Source organism: Rutilus rutilus, assembly GCF_951802725.1.
Source record: "Rutilus rutilus genome assembly, chromosome: 6".
Lineage (NCBI taxonomy): Eukaryota > Metazoa > Chordata > Actinopteri > Cypriniformes > Leuciscidae > Rutilus > Rutilus rutilus.
The window spans coordinates 18,124,445-18,144,559 of NC_140214.1; the positions used below are offsets into that span (position 1 = coordinate 18,124,445).

General features: G+C 37.3%; 1 protein-coding gene across 1 annotated transcript; it reads left to right on the forward strand.

Annotated features, from left to right (window-relative positions):
- The first annotated feature begins 108 nt into the window (after positions 1 to 108).
- Positions 109 to 19,747, forward strand: fam49ba (family with sequence similarity 49 member Ba). Its single transcript, XM_084411378.1, has 11 exons — positions 109 to 247; positions 9,926 to 10,015; positions 12,570 to 12,691; positions 12,836 to 12,941; positions 14,315 to 14,451; positions 17,164 to 17,241; positions 17,994 to 18,110; positions 18,365 to 18,444; positions 18,558 to 18,684; positions 19,137 to 19,207; positions 19,318 to 19,747. Exons 2-11 carry the CDS (start codon positions 9,943 to 9,945, stop codon positions 19,382 to 19,384), a joined length of 978 nt encoding a protein of 325 aa, XP_084267504.1. The 5' UTR covers positions 109 to 247; positions 9,926 to 9,942; the 3' UTR covers positions 19,385 to 19,747.
- The last annotated feature ends 368 nt before the right edge of the window (positions 19,748 to 20,115 follow it).

Sequence of the window (20,115 nt, forward strand, 5' to 3'; positions counted from 1 at the left end):
AACAGGCATAGCAAAACTAGTCTGCTTCCTTCCTCTCTCGAAATCAATTCCTTTTATAGATGTAGGCTGAGCCTCTTCAGCTCTCCCATAGTCTAGTCGAGCTCAACCTGCGCGTCAAACCCAACACTTCTGATTGGCCAATCCGGAAAATGTAGACACACGCCACATCTTCACAATGATCCGCTGAGCAGGGTGTTCTTCAGCGTTTCCCTATATTTACTTTTCACTGAATTGACTGGAAATTGAGGTAAGAATCATGGATTGAGATGCATTACCTTTCCACTATGCAACCTGACACCAGGCGCGAGAGAACGTTTGTTTCCTTCAGCGCTCAGGTGAGATGAGAGGCTACAAAAGACAACCTGAGTGTACAAATCACTCAAACTAAACTCAAAGAAAGATCAATCATACTTTAAATTCAAGTTTAAAGATTTTAAATGAATCATATCAAGCTTTTACATTACTTTCCTAAGTATGTTGTGAAACAAAGCGTTTGGTCACTTTTAATTTCACTTGACTTGACGTGTGTATTCTTTGTAATGGACGGTGATTACAGATATGGCTTTGAATTGTGTGCCTGTATTGTGTTTTACGTGTATTGTGCGTATTTGTCTGCTGCTGAGCAGAAAAAAAGAGTGAATTTTATGATAAAAACCGAGACTATTCTTGTGAACAAAAGCAATGGTGCGAGTTTTCAGACTTCCTCTGTGTTCAAATAGATCATGCCACTTCCTGATTTTGTTTATTCAAAACACGCATTTCAACGCACAGTAAGTTCCTACATTTTCACTGTCATAGAGCTACAGGTCCAAATCTAGATTATTCGATGTACGGATAGGGATAACCATTTATTTTGCAATTTCTTATGGCTGTTTATTGAAACAATTGTTAGTCCTTAACGTTCAATAAAAATGTTAATATGACAATTGCGCGGTTCATTCAAAGTATAACCAATAAAAAGGGTTCCCACTCTTTTAGGCCAATAAATTCTCATAACTTTACATGACCTTTCTAGATATTTGTGATTGACCATTTTAGATATTTGTGACTTTACACGTTTTACTAAGCAAGCTAGGCTACAGAAAAAAAAATATCTAGCTGATGTATTAATTTAGTAGATAGGCCAATAATTGTTTTAACCCCCCTTTCTCTTTTACAGGTAGGCTACATGTTCACATAGGTAACTTATCTATTTAATGTATTGTTTGCATTAAATAATAAAGTTTTTTTTACATAGTAATTTATGCTTAACCACTACTTAGATTGAGGTTAAACATAGCTACATTTACTTTTATTCATTACTCGTTATTATTGTGTCACAAGCAAAGATTATTAAAAGACATTTCTGGATATTGGTCATCAGACACTAAACATAATAATCAGTGAAGGGATGCACCGATATAAAAATAAATGTCGACACGATAACCGATAATTTGTTATATTTGAATAAACCAATATAATGGCCGATAAATCCAAATCCAAATTGTTTAGAGCCTGATTACAAAAACAAACGTTTTACTATTAAAAGCCATGTCCCAAGCACACAATTATAATGTTCTCATTTAAATTTTATGTAGCCTATGACAGACTTGCTCTGCTCATGTTGCACTTACCTGTATTTTCCTCATAAATCATATTTTAAGCAATTCAAAACCATCATGGCGGACAGTGCGCATTGATGTGTCTCAGCTGAAGGAAATAATCCATTATTTATCAGCTTTCATATATCGGCCAAATTTTCTTATCGGGCCGATAACAATAACATTAAAAAGGAACATATACGATCGGCCAATACTGATATGGTGGCCGATATATCGTGCATCCCTAAATTTGTGTAATAAAAAAAAAAAAAAAACAATAGTGGACATTCACTTTATTTTAGAGCAGAGCATTACTAGAAACATTATATATTAACTATAAAAATGTATCATAGGGACCCTTAATAAATCCACTTTTTACATATAAGCAAATTCTTTTTTGTTTGTTTGTTGTTCATGTGTGTATCCATTAGCTCATTTGTTAAATGTCATTGTCCTCCTCCGCGGGAAGTGTTTGTGATGTGCAAGGCCACAGGTTTTAATTAAGAACATGAACTATAAATACTGACACAGCAGCAATGGTTCAAATTCCAGAGCAGTGGTACGCATTAAAACACCAAGACGTGCAGATGTCCAGACTAGGTTATGGCAGATAACATCATTTATAAAAGCTTAATATAAACTATATTGCATATATTAACATGATGTGTTACATGTTTTAAGTGAATATTTAAACCTGCCATATATTCCCCCGGTTCGACAGTCAAGGCTTAAGCTAGTCTCAGACTTAAATGCATGTTTGAGCTGTCTTAACTGAAAGCAATTTGCACTGGCAAATCTTAAAATATGTCACTGCTCATTGTTTTGTCTCAAGATGCACACCAGTAATGTTTTTTTCTAAGGCCTGTTTATAAAAGCTACTTAAATGCGCTAATTGAACTAAGGCCCGCTTAGTCTAAGCACTATCTGTGAAACCGAGCCATTATGTGTTATGTAAAAGGGGAAAAGATCAAAAACGTGTTCGTTCATTGTAATTATTAACTACAGGCTAATACTGATGGACTGCATAAACAGCAGTGTTGCCACCTGCACATCTCTAATCACTGTAAGATGCTGATCAATCGCATCTGCTCTCTGCAAACAGCTACTTTGTGATGCTATTGTGCTGTGAGATGTCGTGCTGCGATTGGTCTTCTGGAATTAGCGGAGCATTCCTGTACTGCAGGGTTCGTGCAGTGGCACTTTACATGCCCTTAAGGCATGTGTGACTAACTGAAGCAGTACATGCAGAAACTGTATGTTAAATAACGTGTTGAGTGTTTGCATGTTTCCATGTTTACAATGAGCTAATACTATCTTGTGAGCTTATACTAACTAGCTTTCAGTTTGAGATGTAGCCTATTGTGAAGGAGGTTGCCCTTTTTGAATGTTGGTTCAATTTCCTGGTTATGCTTTGTGGTAGGACAGGCTCGCTTTATCTGTCTTCACAGTCAAACGAATCAACAGCAAGTTGACACCTTTTTGTGGTCGAACTCTCTTTAAAAATGCTTCAGCACATTTTTGCACTGTACGGTAATGGCTCCACCAAATACATTCACATGGCCAGCTTACTTTCATTGCTGTCCTAAGATGAAAAAAAGCTAGAAGTAAATATATCTTGCTCTTTTCAGTTTCAAGTATTATTTGGAATTTCAACTTAATTTCTCACAGGATCACATTTGAAATGGTATCCGTTCCCTCAGGTCGCGCTGTGGTAAAAGTGCAAAAATGATCTTTAGACACTGTCTGAGAACAACAGCATGCGTATTTTTCAGCAGTACATGCGCAACAAATAAAAAAGCACAGGAGAGAACAGAAACACCTGTGCTGTCATGCCTAAGGAAGCGTGTTCTTACAGGCCCGATGGCTGCGGCTCACATTAGGTTTCTCGTGTTCCTGCCTGTGGCATTTTTCCATGCTGCTTGTTTTTTCTTTTTCTTTTTTTTGAAAGAGGTATAGAGAAGTGAATCCAGCATTTCAGTAGCATGCAGAAGTTATGTTAGTGAGCGCAAGAAAGCATTTGAGAGAGCAAGAAGTTGTTCATGATGGCATGTTTGACCTTCTTAACTATGGATTTATGTATTTATTTTTGAACGTTTTTTGAACGGTTTGTTTCAGTTTTGTCTTTCCATAGAGTAAATAGTGTCAATTTCATGAATCTTGGATTCAATTTGAAATTGTACCTTCTATATTGTTAAAGGTGCATTGCGCAAGTCTCTGAGTTTTTGCAGAACTATGCCCCCTTCTGGCGACACGCGAAACTGCAGCCAGAGTTGTGCACGCGGTTACGTGGAGTTTGCGTTGGGTTTTGGGATGAACTAGAAGCCGGTCTCTTTGAATCCATCTTCTACTTTTGCAAAAGTCGCTTGAGTTTTCTTCGCTGATGCGGATAATGGCGGCGAATACACAAACCTGCCAGACATAGCCAGGTGAGCGTGAACGCGCATGACGTCACGCCCAGTCGATTCCGTCCCGAATCCCTCTTATTTATTTTACTGTACAGGATTATAGAGGCAATCGCAGTGATCATAGAAGGGCTCATTCAGCCCATCAGGCAATTGTTTAAGCATGTATGGGTTAGAAAACGGGTATTTTTAACATGAAAAGTTGCTTAATGCACCTTTAAAGGGATGGTTGATTATGATTTCACTTTTTTAACTTTAGTTAGTGTGTATGCTGCTGTTTGAGCATAAACAACATCTGCAAAGTTACAACGCTCAAAGTTCAAAGCAAAGGGAGATATTTTATTTGACAGAAATCGCTTTTTAAGGACTACAACAAACGACTGATGGGGACTACACGAGCTTCCTCCCGGGTTAGTGACATCATGAACCCTAAAATGTACATAAACCCGCCCCCGGAAACACTCAACAAAGGGGGTGAGTCCATGAGAAGAGGAAGAGTTGTTGTAGTAGAGCACATCTGTGAGTCTGCTCAAGCCGTCGCATCTGTCTTTTCACATTTATTACAATGCAGTACGTAACACAAATGCAATAGCATGTCACTCTGTAGGCATCTTACAACAGTTCCCACACGAGCGATTTATAGATTATCATGACAGAATATGCTAATCAAAGACTTGAAGAAAGTTAACTCTACATAAATTCATCAACTAACCATTCAGAAACGTCCTGTTGCGTTCTACATGTTGTCACTTCTTCTTTAGTTTGTCATCATTGTCCGACTCCTGTATAAACATAAAAGGCAGTATCTGACATTTTAGTGCGTGTCTGCAAGCTGCTAAGGACATGAGCTGTTGTAGCTTCGCCCTCTTCTTGAAAGGGGGCCGGGAGCAGCAGCTCATTTGCATTTAAAGGGACAAGCACAAAACGACGTGTTTTTGCTCACCCTCAAAAGGGACAATTTGAATATCTAAAAAATTATCTGTGGGGTATTTTGAGCTAAAACTTCACATACACACTCTGGGGACATCAGAGACTTATTTTACATCTTGTAAAAAGGGGCATTATACCACCCCTTTAAACTAAACTGACCCAATCATGACCCATAAACATCCTAACAGTGAAGGTAGTCGGTCTTGCAAGTTGCATGTGAGAATGATGTTGTGCAATCAACATTATGCAGCAAACTGTCCCTCATCTTAGTTCAGGAGGAACAAGCAAATGATACACAGAGTTTCAGTCTATCTTGAAGATTTAACCGAATTAAGGATACATATCTGTATCTAACATTATTCCCTACTTGAATCTTCTGATTCACCAACATAATCTCATAGCAATTCATTACTATTTCAGGTTTTGGCGAATTGGTGTCTAATTCGTATTCGTACAATCTGCTAACACCCCACTGATGGTTATGCTTAGGGTTGTGGTTAGAGGTGGGACTTTAAGCTTACTTTTTTCTTCATACATTTTTGTCTGACTCACAAACTTGCCACCTCGTAAATAGTTAAGTTTTCTCATGAGATCAGGTGGGACTCATCCTGGAGTTGGCAAGGGATTGCAACTGCCTTCCCCTGTGAGATTTAATGCTAAATGTAATCTATAAATCTAAATAGTAAAGGTGCAAAATAACCTGAAGCTGAAAACTCAGTATAAGTGCAAAAATTCACAACAAACTTACTATGGCTGGCAGTTGAGAATTCATTGTTTCTGCATCAGTGTCACTTAATGCTGCTTTGGTGTGTTTTTTTAAACCAGAGGTGTCAAACCATCATTTCTGCATCTTATTATCACCCCTAAAGAGGGGGAAGGCACTTGTTTAAATTGAATTATAAAAAAAAAAAAAAGAGGATGTTCATAAAATGCTTGGTCTGGTCAGAGCCTTGGCTTAGTGGTTTTTATTTTATATATAACATATTTGATTAAAAAATAATGTTGACATTTCTTTATAACGTCAATAAAATGGCGCAAAAAGTAATTTCTTGATCCCGCTAAAAAAGGAACAAATTTAGGTTTAGACAACATGAATTGTGAAGTTGTATTAAGAGACAACTTAATATTTAAGTCATCTCAATTTAAATCAACATTTTAAGTTGTGATGATAGCTAATTGCACCAATATTTTTTTACAGTAGTGGCTAAACAATTTAAGGTAATCTAATACAAGTATGAAGTCTATAAACATTTAAAATTCAAGGCTTTTTAAACTTTTTCCAAAACTTTTGTACGCCAGCATTTAAAATTTTGACAAATGTTCCTTTTGAAATAGAAAATTACAGTGTATTTCTTTGAATTTGAATTCCTCTTCCTTATATTCAAATTGCAATGCATCCCGATTCAGTTTAAGTTCGGTAATTAATTTAGAATTTACAGTGCATTCTCAATGATGCATAACCCTGAATTAAAGTCAGCAGGGTGACAAAACCTGTCATAGCTACGAATGTCCACCAGGAGGCAATACAACCCTTCAATTTCTAGTGTCTGTACACAGATACTGTAACCTTCCTATTATGAAGTAGATATGAAACGAAAGAATTTCTGTAGCTTTTTCAAGGTCAAATCAGCTTGACACATATCTTAATAGCATTTTTAAAGTGAAAACAATATCATGTGTTGGGTCATATTAGCTTTGCATTTAAAGGTCGTCATGAGTGTAGTGGATGTGAAAATTCTCTCTGTCGGTTCATTGACACTGGTGTTTCAGAATGATGGGGAATGATGTGTCTTTCACATCCATGATCGCACAGGGGCGGAACAGAGGAGATTCACGGGCAACGTGGGTTTCATTTTTAGGTTCATGTAAAGTTCAGCTGTGCTCCCAACAACAAGTTAATCAGAGATTTTGTACAGCTAGATCTAAATAACATCATCCGCAATATGGGGCAATAACAGAAAAATCACCAAAAAATATTGTCATAAATATTGTTTCATAGCAGACAGATTCTTAAGAAAAATGTGTCATAGCTAATATACCAAATGTTTATTTGATCAAATCTGGGCGTCCTGTGGTATTTCGAGGGTCTAAATGAAGGGTGCAGATGTCAGAATTTCCATCATGCGGCGGAAGGAGTGATCGCTATTTCTCACTGACTCATGCCTGACGCTTCCCAGCCCCGTTACAGCTGGCCAGCCATGCATGCTTGTGTCCATGTGTAGACTATCTGTCTGTCCAGCACGCGCACGCGCCTGTGGCTCTCTTTCCCTCCTGATGGTAGGAAATCAAGCTCTGGCGGTGGGCTGACACCTAATCAGAGCACAGTGCCTTTCAGAACAAATAATGGAAAAGTTTACCTTTTACTATTGATATAGTATTAATAATATTATATAATATTATCATTTATATATTCATAATATTGTATTATTATTTATAATAAAATATATAATTTATCATTTCAATAATGCACACACACACACACACACATATATATATATATATAACATTTTTAATTTAATTCATTACAAAAATAGAATTATGTATTTATTATCATCCTAATAAGTGACAGAAATGATGACTGTTAGTGTAAATAATTTCATTTGAAATTTGTATTTTATGTGTGTGTTGTGTGTGAGAAATTCAATATATTTAATCATAAATATGATTATATTTTTGATATGTTTTTTCTATATAATTCATATACAATATATCACAAATATATATTTATTATTATTATCTATTTATTTATTATCATTATAATAAGTGACGGTAATAAAGATAGTGTTAGTGTTTTTATTAATATATCATTAAATTAGAAAATGATAAATAATTTAATAATTAACAGAATATTGAATTTTATTATATATAACATCATATTACATTTATTATTATCACAATAAGTGTTATTAATTCATTAAGTTGATATAATGTAAGGTAATTAAGCTTAAGGGACAGACTCTGTGTGGCCAAAGGCGTGCGTGTGTATGAGTGTTAGCCGTGTCTGCCGGGGGCAACCTGCAGCGTATCTGCCCATGTCTTTCTATGCCAGGGTTAAATGTTAACCCAGTGTGACGTGGCACGGCTGGAATCTGGGTCAAGAGGAGCGCTATCTGTGCTCTCTGCACTGCCGCAGCAGACTGCCTCAGACTGCAGAGCCTCCCCTCACACACGTGACTTCCTCCCCCGCTCTCTGCCGTATAAAGAGGGAGAGGGGAGGAAACGGGCGGGGTCATATTCTTCTCTGGTTGGGTGATAGTAGTAGTAGTAGAGGCAAAAGCACGTGGAGGCAATGCTGCAGTGGGAGGAAACAGCCCACTGCATTCACACCTATAATCGAAATCTCTCTCTCTCTCTCTCTCTCTCTCTCTCTCTCTCAGACCAGCAAAAACTGAGATAGCTACACATTCTTCTAATAGGATTTGGGATTTTACTCCTCCTCACTGAGATCATCACCTAATTTAAATTTGGAAGTATGATTGTATTTCGCCCCACTTCAGATGTAGGCCGACAAATTTACTATTTACCTACCTCTTAAGTTTTGTAATCACAATAAAACATTTTTTTGCTCTTATTATTGCTGTTCAAATTAATTTTGTAAATAGTTTTAGTAATGTTGGTAATGTTGGTATAAATGAATATGTAACCATGAATTATTATACATAATGATATGATATATCATTAATTAATTTCATCTAGCAGTTTCCTAGAACACCCTACACCCTACCCTTCTTATAGTAAAAAGGTTTTGCTTTAATAGTTTGTTGAACTTGAATGTATCTTATGCAGAACTTAATTAAATGACATTTGTAAACATTTAAGAGAACTTGCGAGGTTTACTTTATCAAACTGTTCCAGTCACGTGTCTCTTTTCCTAGTGCCGCACTCATGATTAATTCATTCAAGTTCTTTTTAAGTCCTGTCGAGTACTCCTGTGCTCCGCTCCTATTGGCTGTCGGCACATTTTGTGTTGAAAAATATTTTAGGCTCCATGGAAACAGCAGAATGTTCGGTCTCTCCCTCCTTAGCCAATAGGATTGCAGGTTGTGTATGTTGTAGTCAAATGAGTAACCTCAGTTTAGATGGTACCATCCCTCCCCAATCTGAGGGGTGTAAAGCTGACAGGGGGGCTTAGGAGGTTCAAGACACCAGTGCTTATTTAGTCCCTTTGGTTGCTTAAATCCGAAATGGCATGTGAACACGAGTATGCCAAGATATAAAGACAGCACACCCCCGCTCACACTGCAGCATGCGCTGTAGGTCAGTGAGACACTCTAGAAACCCATTTACCTATTTTCAAGGCAGTTCGTTTAGAGGGAAAGAAAAGTCCTTCAAAGAAATAAACAAAGTTTCCTTTTGGTTTGAACACAAAAGTCTGTCCTTGGGCTTTGAGTGTGTTGACATGCCGTTTAACTCTGAGGTCTATCCGCTCCTCTGTTGGTTTTTTGTGATGTTATTTAATCTGTTATGCTCAGTGACTCGCTGTGGGAGCGCTGAGCTCAGAGCGGATGAATAAGAATGAGAGTGCGCTCTTTTCAGGGAACATATGATTCTTACAATGATTTAGTCCTGAGCTCAAAGGGAGGGGTACTTCGGAGTGTCAATTTTGGACAATAGAGACCCTTTGACTGCTAGAGGGCGACATGATCCTGCAGTAGGATCCACCCATGCGTGCTGCAGTCTTACTGCATTCTCAGCGGCTTGTGTCCTTTCACCTGCAGGAACTGGGGTGTGTGTTCAGGAGGGGAATGCAGCAGCATTTGGGTCTCCCCTGATTTCTGCACTGCCCCGAGCAGATGTTCCCTGTCACGCTCACGTGTGTGTGGCCAGATGTTGCTGTCGAAAGCACAGGTGTCACAGGTCTTGATGCGAATTGAGTCAACCTGAATGTGTTCTTGTATTTGAAGGCAAATAAAATGGTGTATACACCTTGATTGGCATTCAAAGCGCCACGAGCAAAAATTGTCATACAGAAAGTAGTTTTGCGTCACTTTTCCTTTTCTCCTTGTCTTTTAGGTGTCTGACAGGTCGGGATGGGGAATCTGATCAAGGTTCTCACGCGGGATATTGAGAACAATACAGGGAACTTTTTCCTGGACTTTGAAAGTAAGTGAATATACCGTCACAAGTAGGGCTGCACGATATATCGTTTTAGCATCGATGTCTCTATGTGTGCATCAGCTGTTGTCACATCCCAGGATGTGTGATGTCAAGGATTGTGTTTGATACGTACGGACCAGGCACCACGGTTCAAATGCACGTGATTCTGGGATTAATTGCAAACTATCATAGAGCGCAAGTTTATCATTTACAGGCGTTTTCGGTCCTGTCAGTTTAAACATTAAAGCTATTTTAAACCATATGAGCACAAGAAGGCGTGAAAGAGAACTCGCGCACTGTTTTCTATGTTCTTCATTAATGTTAATCAAACAACAAAATACAAAAAGAAAATCACTTTTGTAGCATTAACAAAGATTAATTATATTTAATGTATACAGTGATGAATAAGCAGTATTATTTTACATTTGATTATTCAATTTCTGTACCTTAGTGCTTTATGTTTTTCAGGCAAGTCTAACAGCATTGTTTATTAAATTGAATCTTTGTTCTATTGTATGTATTTACATGCTTGCAAATTGTTTATTATTTGCTCAGCAGATTCACTCCCTACAAAATCAGCCCAATCATTCTAGAACCAGGGTTCCCACGGGTCCTTGAAATCCTCGAAAGTTTGTGAATCTGCCAAAAAAAATTCAAGGCCCTGGAAAGTTTTTGAAAATAAACACACATAGATACAGGTCCTTGAAAGTGCTTGAATTTATTTTGTGCAAGAAGTTTTCTGGAAAAAATTCCATATTATTCCCTCCGGTCCGCTAATGTGTTATTTCGTCAACACTTCGTGGCCCATGCATATTAGCTTGCTTGATTTACCTAAGTTACCCGCATTTACGCATTACGCTAAGTGTTTCCCGCTTTGTGTTGTACGTTGCCATGACGTTCACGCGCGCAAAACTGTAACAATGTATCTTAAAAGGTAACACGATATAACCTTGCTCTCACTTGAAATCTGTCCCCACATTAAGTCCTTGAATTTGAGAGTATTGGACCTGGAAAGTCCTTGAAAGGTCCTTGAATTTGAAGTTAACCAAGGTGTGGGAACCCTGTAGAACGATTCATTCTTTCCAAATAGAGCTATTCAAGACATCTGGTTAAACTGTTATCATATTGCAATATATATCGCAGAAAGACAAAATATCGCAATGTCAGTTTTTTTCAAATATCGTGCAGCCATAGTCACAAGTTACAACCTGTGTATATTACCTGGAGTCAAGGGCTGGGCGATAAATCATACACTGACAATATATTCACAGTGATTTTGCTGGTATAAAATTAAACAAACTGTCAATATTGTAATAACAATAATTGCTATTTAAAAATAAGTATTATTAATATATAATGTTATATATAAAAAAAATATATATAAAAAAAATATATATATATATAATATATATATACAGTACTGTGCAAAAGTCTTAGGCATGTTAATATGCCTTAGGCAGTTATTTATATCTTTTGCTGTAGTGTGTCAGTAGGAAATATCAGTTTACATTTCCAAACATTCTTTTTGCCCTTATTTGTAATAATCCAGTGAGATTTCTGTATGCACAAGGAGTCTGACAACCATCGAGTCCGTCTGTGATTACATGAAGAAACAGAAAAAACGGAGAAAAACATGCCTAAGACTTTTGCACAGTACTATATATATATATATATATATATATATATATGTATATACAGTGCAATGCATAAGTTAATACACCCATGCTAAAGTTGACTAAAAAGAGGAATAAAAAATCATAGATTGGCATGGTTTTATTTCAGTTAGCCTAATAGCTAGTTTGATTTGCATTGAGAGATGATCTTATGGAAAGTACCCCATGCCAATCTCTAGGTATGGTGAATGCTATGTGATGATGTGGGGCTATTTTAATTCCAAAGGCCAAGGGAACTTTATCAGGATGCATAGTATCCTAAAAAAAAAAAAAAAAAAAAAAACTTAAAAATAAAAATCTGCCTGCCTCTATGGGAATTTAACATAGGGGTGTACACACTTATGCACCATGTATTTTAAGGAAGAACATTTATTTATTTACGACACATTATTCATTCACAAAGAAAATTGGTGTCCTTAAAGGTTGGATTTTTCCTAATTTTTTTAATTAAGGCATTAAGTTCAATTTCCAAAATATGATTTTTTATTCCTCTTTTTAGTCAACTTTAGCATGGGTGTATTCACTTATGCATTGCACTGTGTGTGTATATATATATATATATATATATATGTGTATGTGTATATATATGTGTGTGCGTGCGTGTGTATATGTATGTATGTATGTATGTATACATATATATAATTAATATTTATTATAAATAATTAATTAGTATTTAATTATTATAATGATAATAATAATGGATTATTAATAATTATTAATATTACTAGTTACTATTAACTATTGCTATTTTCTTATTACCATAACTGTACATAATTATTTATATTAAAAATTAAATATATTTTAAAATAATTACTATAACAAATTAATATGATAATAATGACGATTACAGTTCCAGCCGCGATTCTGAGCTGATCTCTCCTCTGCAGATGCCAAGCCCACAGAAGCCGAGAGGAGAGTATGGGAGGAGGTCAACGGGGTGCTAACAGAGGCGGTGATTGTACTACAGGAGCTGCAGTCATACAGCGGAGCAGGTGAAGCCATCAGACAGGCGAGTACATCTAGAGTGCACTGCAGATCCTTCTGACATCGGCCTGTGCTCTGTGTTGCTTTTCATGACACAAACTCCTTTTATTTCTGTTGTCAGCAATGTCGTCCCCAGCTGGGTTTAAGTGTGCGCGTGTTGTCTCCTCAGGCCATACAGCATCCCAATGATGAGCGTGTGCAGGAGGGAGCGTGGGCCGCCGTTGTCCCGCTGGTTGGCAAACTAAAGAAGTTTTATGAGTTCTCACTTAAACTGGGTATGTCTTTTTTTTTTCTCTTTTCTTTAATGTGCACTGCACACAAAACTATATATAATAACACGTACAGCTATTTTCACCTAGAGGCACAGGTGATAAATGAGAGGTCATTTTTAATGTGACACAATTCCTCACAGGTGTATGGTCCACTGACCCATTTACCGTGTACTGTAGAATTTGCATCTGCTTTGGAGTGTTTCGATTTTCAGTGAGACTTGATTCATCAGTATGATCAAACATGTACCAGTGCACACGTCAGCAGCCGACATTAGTGAGATTATATAAGCCCAGGCATTAAACTGTCCTTACTGTTACATCAGCTCATATGCTCCTTCACAAGCCTTTCTTAATTAGAGAAAATCACCTACTGTCATATAGCTATACGTAAGTAATAAAATAAAAATGTGGATTGTGTGATATAATTAAGCAATGTCACGTGAGCAAGACTGATGATGTACAGAATATGAGCAGTCTGTGAATCACAGTTACATTAACTGCTGAATATGTTTTTGAGTTTGAGTTGATTTTAATAGTCTTGTGAGATTTCTGTTCCGACTCAACGCATGTTCCCAGGGAACGGGCCGTAAACAGAGCAGCAGTGCGTCACAATTGGATTATCATGCTCTTTGGTCAAGGCCAGTTTCTTTCACCACATCTAGCAAAAACACAGCTCTCCTCATCCCTGACAGTATTTACCCCACATCTACTGTATCAGTGACAAATTCATTATCCTGGAAAGAAATACATTCTCTTCAAAAGTTTGGGGTTGATGAGATTTTATTTAAAAGAAGTCTCTTATGCTCACCAAGACTTCATTTGATCAGAAATGCAGTAAAAACGGTAATATTGTGAAATACTATTACAATTTAAAATTGCTATTTTCTATTGAGTCCTTAAAGAGATGGTGAAAAAGGAGAGTAAAAAATTAGATGAGAAGAAAAATAACATTTCAATGCTTTAGCGAGATGGCACAAATGTTTCGCAAGTGAACGCAACTCATTTGGAAATTTTGAGTATTACACACCACTGATGTATTATACAGAAATATTTTGTTTTATAATCTTGTATGTCTCAAAGCATCTGCCATGCTCCTTTAATAAATGTCATTGCTTTCACTTTTTGTGCTGTCTGTCTGTGGGTTTGAGTGACTCAGATGGAGGGTATGTTGTTTAGAAATAGGTCATGACCTAATTAAACATGACATAGCCCTTAATCAAACATTAAAACCAGCCAATGGCAGTGCTCTCTGGAGGCGAGGCTCTGGTGAAACATCAAAGGGCAGACTGGTCTTGTTCAAATTTTGAGACCATAACCCAGTATGCATACCTATATTCAGCATGAACTAGCAGTTGTTTCTTCTGTGTCTCTTGTAGAAGACTCTCTTCAGGGCCTGCTGGAGTTCCTCACGAGCTCACGCTGTAGCCCAACTCAGCATCTGGAGCAGGAGCAGGCACTCGCACGGCAGTTCGCTGAGATTTTGCATTTCACCCTGCGCTTCGATGAGCTGAAGGTAACCAGGCAACCTCTGGTCACAACCACTCTGCACTTTTCTTCCAGTCTAATCCTTCATGGAATTATCTCTTACTAACCTGGTTCGGAAAACGACTGCGAAATCACAACAATTAGGTATAATAAGAGGATGTGGAGCAAAGGTGTAAGGAGCAAAGACCCTATTTATTGAAACTCCAGCATCCTGCCTCTTCTAAGCCCCCTAAAATCTGCAGTTAGCTGACCATTAGAAATCTGTAAATTATATTTATACGTATTCATTTATTAGACTTACAAATGAGAAACATAACAAGCAGTGATTATGCAATCTCTCTTCAAACTGCAACAAATGGATCAAACAGAAATAGTAACAAATGTTTTCTTCCATTTCATGATGTACATCCAAATGCAACGGATTAGCGAAAAGCAAAAAATGTAGGGTGCGGTCTTGGTTCTACATATCGGTTGTTCATTGGATGGAGTCAGATCTAAATGTGAGCTTACAGTCGACTGTGTGTTCCTGTTTACACCCGGTGTGTTTTTGTCAATCAGATCACAAGTGAACAACACTGAATACAGGTGTAAACTGGGTCTAAAACGTTTTGAGCTTGTCCCCTTTGACTACTTCCGGAGTTAAGGTCTTGCACACTCCGGGGTCTGAAATTCTTATCCGAAATTTTCACACGTTAAAAAATGAATACGACCTCACGTTGTGTCAATCACGTTTACACACTGCCTCCGAAATGTTTAGTCCGTCAAAAAAATTTAATCGGTAGCAAGCATTTTGAGTGTGTGCCAGGACCTTTAGTCAAAAACGCATTCAACCGGATTGCTTTCGTAGTGTAGACGCTCATGCGGTCGAATGTGTTTGAACAGCCGCAAAAGACGCCTACTCTCCACCTACTGACCTACTGTGTAAACATTACGAGAAGCGTGCTAGCCAGACGTGATTTAAACTTTGTCGGCTGAAGACCTAGGTTTGGTTTGAAGATGAAAAACATACCGAGCACAATGTTCTCTCACCATTCCTGATTTCTAGCAGGTCTGCTGCTGCTCTCTGTGTTTTTGCATCATCTCTGGTCTCATTCATATGTAAATTGCACAAGCCTCCATTAGATTGAAAGCTCTGAAAAAGCCATAGACCCTCCCCTCGAAGAAATCAGGACAGAAGTGGTTGAAAGTGGACAAAAGAGACGGATTAAAATACTAGGTGTAAACGGGAAAGTGTCTCCCTCGCCTTGAGATCCGATCGACCAAAACACTCTTTTTTTCAGGTTTAAGCAGATTGATTGGAGAAGTCTGCTTGGAAGATGGTGTTATGGCATTTTGATTAAGAATTACAAGGTAAAAAATAAAAATAAAAATGAAACGCACAGATGAATGTTCACATTAAGCTCAATGTGTATTTAAAAATGTACAATTTTTTGAATATTTTAATTTCATGCCGACTTTAAAGTAAGGATGAAACGGAAGTAACGACAAATGTTTTCTTCAGTACTGTGAAGTACATACGAGTGTAACGGATGGTTCTCAGAAGCGGAAGTCTTCCTAGTTGGGTAAACTTCTATAGTGGTGAACGGGAGACAACAGCAAATACAATTTTTGTATTCCCATTTGCTCCAATAGCAAAAGAAAAATAATCAATTTCCACCACTTTTCAAAAGAGGGGAAAAAATTGAAAGATTGATTACAACATTCAAAAGAGAGAAAGATGTCAAATTTTCCCTCACTCCATCTGAATTAGAAACACCCTGGCAGCAGTGTAAATTAGTTTTTTTGTAATTTAATTTAATAGAATTACAAATAACACAAAGTTTAGTGTAATAAAATTATATTACCTTTTAAAAAATGAAAATATGAAAAACTTTACTAGATTTACGATGTTGATAACTATGGAAACACATCTTTGAAAAGGGTCCATTTATTTATTAAGATAAAGGGTGGAGAGACTCGGTTCTATGCATCGGTTGTTGATTGGCATGAATGAATACATGCTTTCAAGGCCAGGGTTTAAGTGGGCTAAATGATTGTAGAAACTGACATACCGGTACGTCAGCAGAGAAGTCTGTCCTTTTCTCCGGAAGATCGAGTTATGACACTTTGATTAAACATTACACGGTCAATTTTTCTTTTTTTCTTCTTTTTTTTACAAAAATGAAACATGCACGGATGACCGCAAAATCTATAATGTGCATTTCGGGTGAATTTTCATTTCATGCCAACTGTTATGTTAAAGTATCATACCGTAAAGCTGCTTTATTTTTTGAACCACAAAAATCCCCTCAGTTTTCTTCTATATCACACATAATCCGATTGCTATAGAGAACGTGTATGACAGAATTGATTTGCAAGCCACTGAATTTTGTATCCAATTAGTTAACTTAATTTGCACGTAAGTGATTCAGCTAATTAGTTGAACTATTGGAACAGAAAGTCCAGTTGCAACCAGTGACTCATATTAATAAAAACCCATGTGCAGTTGCTTTCAAAGGTGCCATAGAGAATCTGTTATTCTAGATCATTGAACTGATGAAGTCTGTCACCAGACCCAGCGGTGAATGAAATGGCCATATGCTTATTGGATTTTGAAATTGTTCACTTGAATTCATACATTCACAGTAAAATGAAAAATGCATGAATGCGATGTTTACATGTTTCCCATTCCCATATTCAGCAGAAATACAATTTTCAGCTGCCAGTTCTGCATTTAAATGCTCATCTGCTCTCTCGCCAGATGACCAACCCCGCCATCCAGAATGACTTCAGCTACTACAGAAGGACCTTAAGCCGCATGCGTATCATCAACCAAACAGTGAGTATGGAAATATGCCTCATTATCAGGCGACTTATGTTTTAGTAATACCCTGTTCCCCCGTGTCCCAGGGGTTAATGGGAGCTCTTCTGTTCTCTAATGGTCTGGATCATTAGATGGCAGAGCGGCACAAGATCCTGACTCAGGGGAACAGGAGATATCGCATTCATCTCGTTCTTTCCATCTTTTCCTGGTTTTTATTTTGTCCGTCTTCCTCCCGCATGCCCGCTTTTATCTTTTAGCTGACACAAGGCTTCAGTGCGTTTGGTTGACGTTGAGATGGTAACGTGCGCTAACGACTTGAGTCTCATTAGCGTGTGCTGTATCATCAGGGAGCGGCTCAGCAGGGTTTGACACAGAGGATCGTTGACCTTGCCTCGCCAATTAAAAGCACTCTCTGTGAGGAATAATTACGACAGCCGCTTTCATCTCATGAAACATGAGCACGTATTAGGAATTCTGGACATGTCTGCAGTCTGTGGATTTAAGCAGGATTTACATTCAGTTTTTAGCATACAGTAATGAATGAAATGTTTCAAGTCAGCTAAAATGCTTTTTCAGCACATCAGAATGCCCAATTTCCACATCCATTTCCATGATTAACTACTTAAGTAAAGCTGACCAAGGAAAAGCGCATCCATAACCTCCAAAAAGCCCATTGCCTTAACTGACCCCTTTAGTTTAAATCTTCAAAAGTATGGATTTTTCACATTTAGATGCTGAAAAAAAACCCATGTGTGTTCTTTCTGCAGGCAGAAGAGCATAATGAGGTTGACAACGAACTGGCCAATCGCATGTCTCTCTTCTACGCCAATGCCACGCCCATGCTGAAAACGTTAAGCGATGCCACAACTAAATTTGTATCAAAGGTAGGTGGTTGTAAAACTGTTGAAGTTGGATTTTAACATGCCTTACACAACCACTCAAATGGATGTAAACTAAATAGACAAACAAGTCCAGATGCTCATGAATAAATTCTACTTGATTAGTCTCAGAAAATGCATAATATACTTCAGTAACACATCTATACGAGAATGTTTCTCATTCACTTTCACTTACAAATCACTGTTTTCTCATTACAAACCAGCATAACCAACACATTTTGCTCTCTCTATCTGATCAGCATGCAGAACTACCCGTAGAGAACACAACAGATTGCCTGAGTACGATGGCAAGTGTGTGTAAAGTCATGTTAGAGACACCGTAAGTTCAAACAATTCTGTTTTAATCGTGCTTTTGTTTCTTCTGTAGCAGGCTGTAACTTTGTAATTCATCCTCTGTGTGTGTGTGTGTGTGTGTGTGTGTGTAATGATCAGGGAGTACCGCACTCGTTTTGCCAGTGAGGACACAGTGTTATTCTGTCTGCGCGTGATGGTGGGGGTGATCATCCTATACGACTATGTCCATCCAGCTGGAGCTTTCGTAAAGTCCTCCAAAATTGATGTAAATATATTAATTTAATTATGCTGATTCATTTATTAATTAATTCCAGTTTTTTAAATCTGATTTTAGATTTGTAAATAGTTTAATTGGGGCTGTCAGTTTAACACATAATGTTAAACATGTTAAAAATATTAGTACTTTCTCATTAAATGCAAAATGTGTTCATGTTAGTTCACAGTGCATTAACTAATATTAACATATACAACTTTTGATTTTAATAATGTATTAGTAAATGTTGAAATGAACATTAACTAAGATTAATAAATGCTGTAGAAGTATTGTTTATTCTTATATTTAACTTGGACAAACCTTATTGTAAATTGTTACCAACTAAATTAATGTGCTAAATAGAGCACCCTAATTAAAAGTAAACTATATACAAATACAAAACCTGATTTAAAAAAACAAAAACAAGTACATAATGTTATTGTCTGTTTTGTTTTATGATACAGATGAAAGGATGCATTAAGGTTCTGCGATATCAGCCGCCCAACAGTGTGGAGGGGCTTCTCAATGCCCTCAGGTCTGTGAGCTTTACTCTTTTATATTTATATAAGTCTTTGATTCTGCTGAAAACATTGTGATGTGATATGATTTTAAGTGCATTTAAATGTTCTCTCTTGACTCTCACAGGTATACAACAAAACATTTGAACGATGAGACTACCTCCAAGCAAATCAAAAACATGTTACAAGCTTGACTGTGTCTGCCAAAAGTATAACCTCTCAAATACATTGGATGAGACGCTTCAGCAGTTTGAGTAATACGATGAGAATAGCCATGTATCTTGTGGCAGCTACTGTTATCAGTCTAATTTTACTGTTGTAGTTTTTTTGGTTTTGTTTACTTTTACTGTTAGACTTAAAGTCATGCGTGGCCTTTAGATTTCAAACACGCTTCTTTGTTGTGTGGCCGTCCAACAAAGATGAGCTTAGTTCAATCCCTTCCCATATTTCCTCCGGTTGACTGAGTGCCCAGACATTTAGCTTTTTTTAACGACATAATTTACTGTGATTTTTATTAACATGACTCTTTTGAACTGAATAAAGCTATTTTAACCAAATGAACTGTGAATGCCTGACAGCAGGGCTCCTTTGAAACGGGACATTGATATCACACTGTACTCTCACCACTTTACAAGGTACAAAATAATTAGCTCTAAACCCACATCCTTTTGTCCAACAGAGTTCAGGATTATTCATCTCCCCTGACAGCGTCTGCTCCAGCACGTCATTATATAATAACATCCATTCCAGACTTTATTCCTGTGTTTTTTTTTCTTTATCGTTTGAGAAAATGTGGTTAACCCTTGTTATGAGTAAGCATCTCTTACTTTCTCCCAAAAACCCAAACCAGAATGTTCAGAAATTCCAGGCTGTCCATTTGATGGTCAGCTGACTCAGCTGGATTAATCAGAATGAGAAAGGAGAA

Excerpts from the sequence above, each read along its gene's own strand:
- fam49ba (XM_084411378.1), top strand. The coding sequence starts at position 9,943 with ATGGGGAATCTGATCAAGGTTCTCACGCGGGATATTGAGAACAATACA. Across the intron at positions 18,445-18,557 it reads AAAGTCATGTTAGAGACACC|GGAGTACCGCACTCGTTTTG; the intron begins GTAAGTTCAAAC and ends TGTAATGATCAG. Across the intron at positions 19,208-19,317 it reads GGGCTTCTCAATGCCCTCAG|GTATACAACAAAACATTTGA; the intron begins GTCTGTGAGCTT and ends TGACTCTCACAG.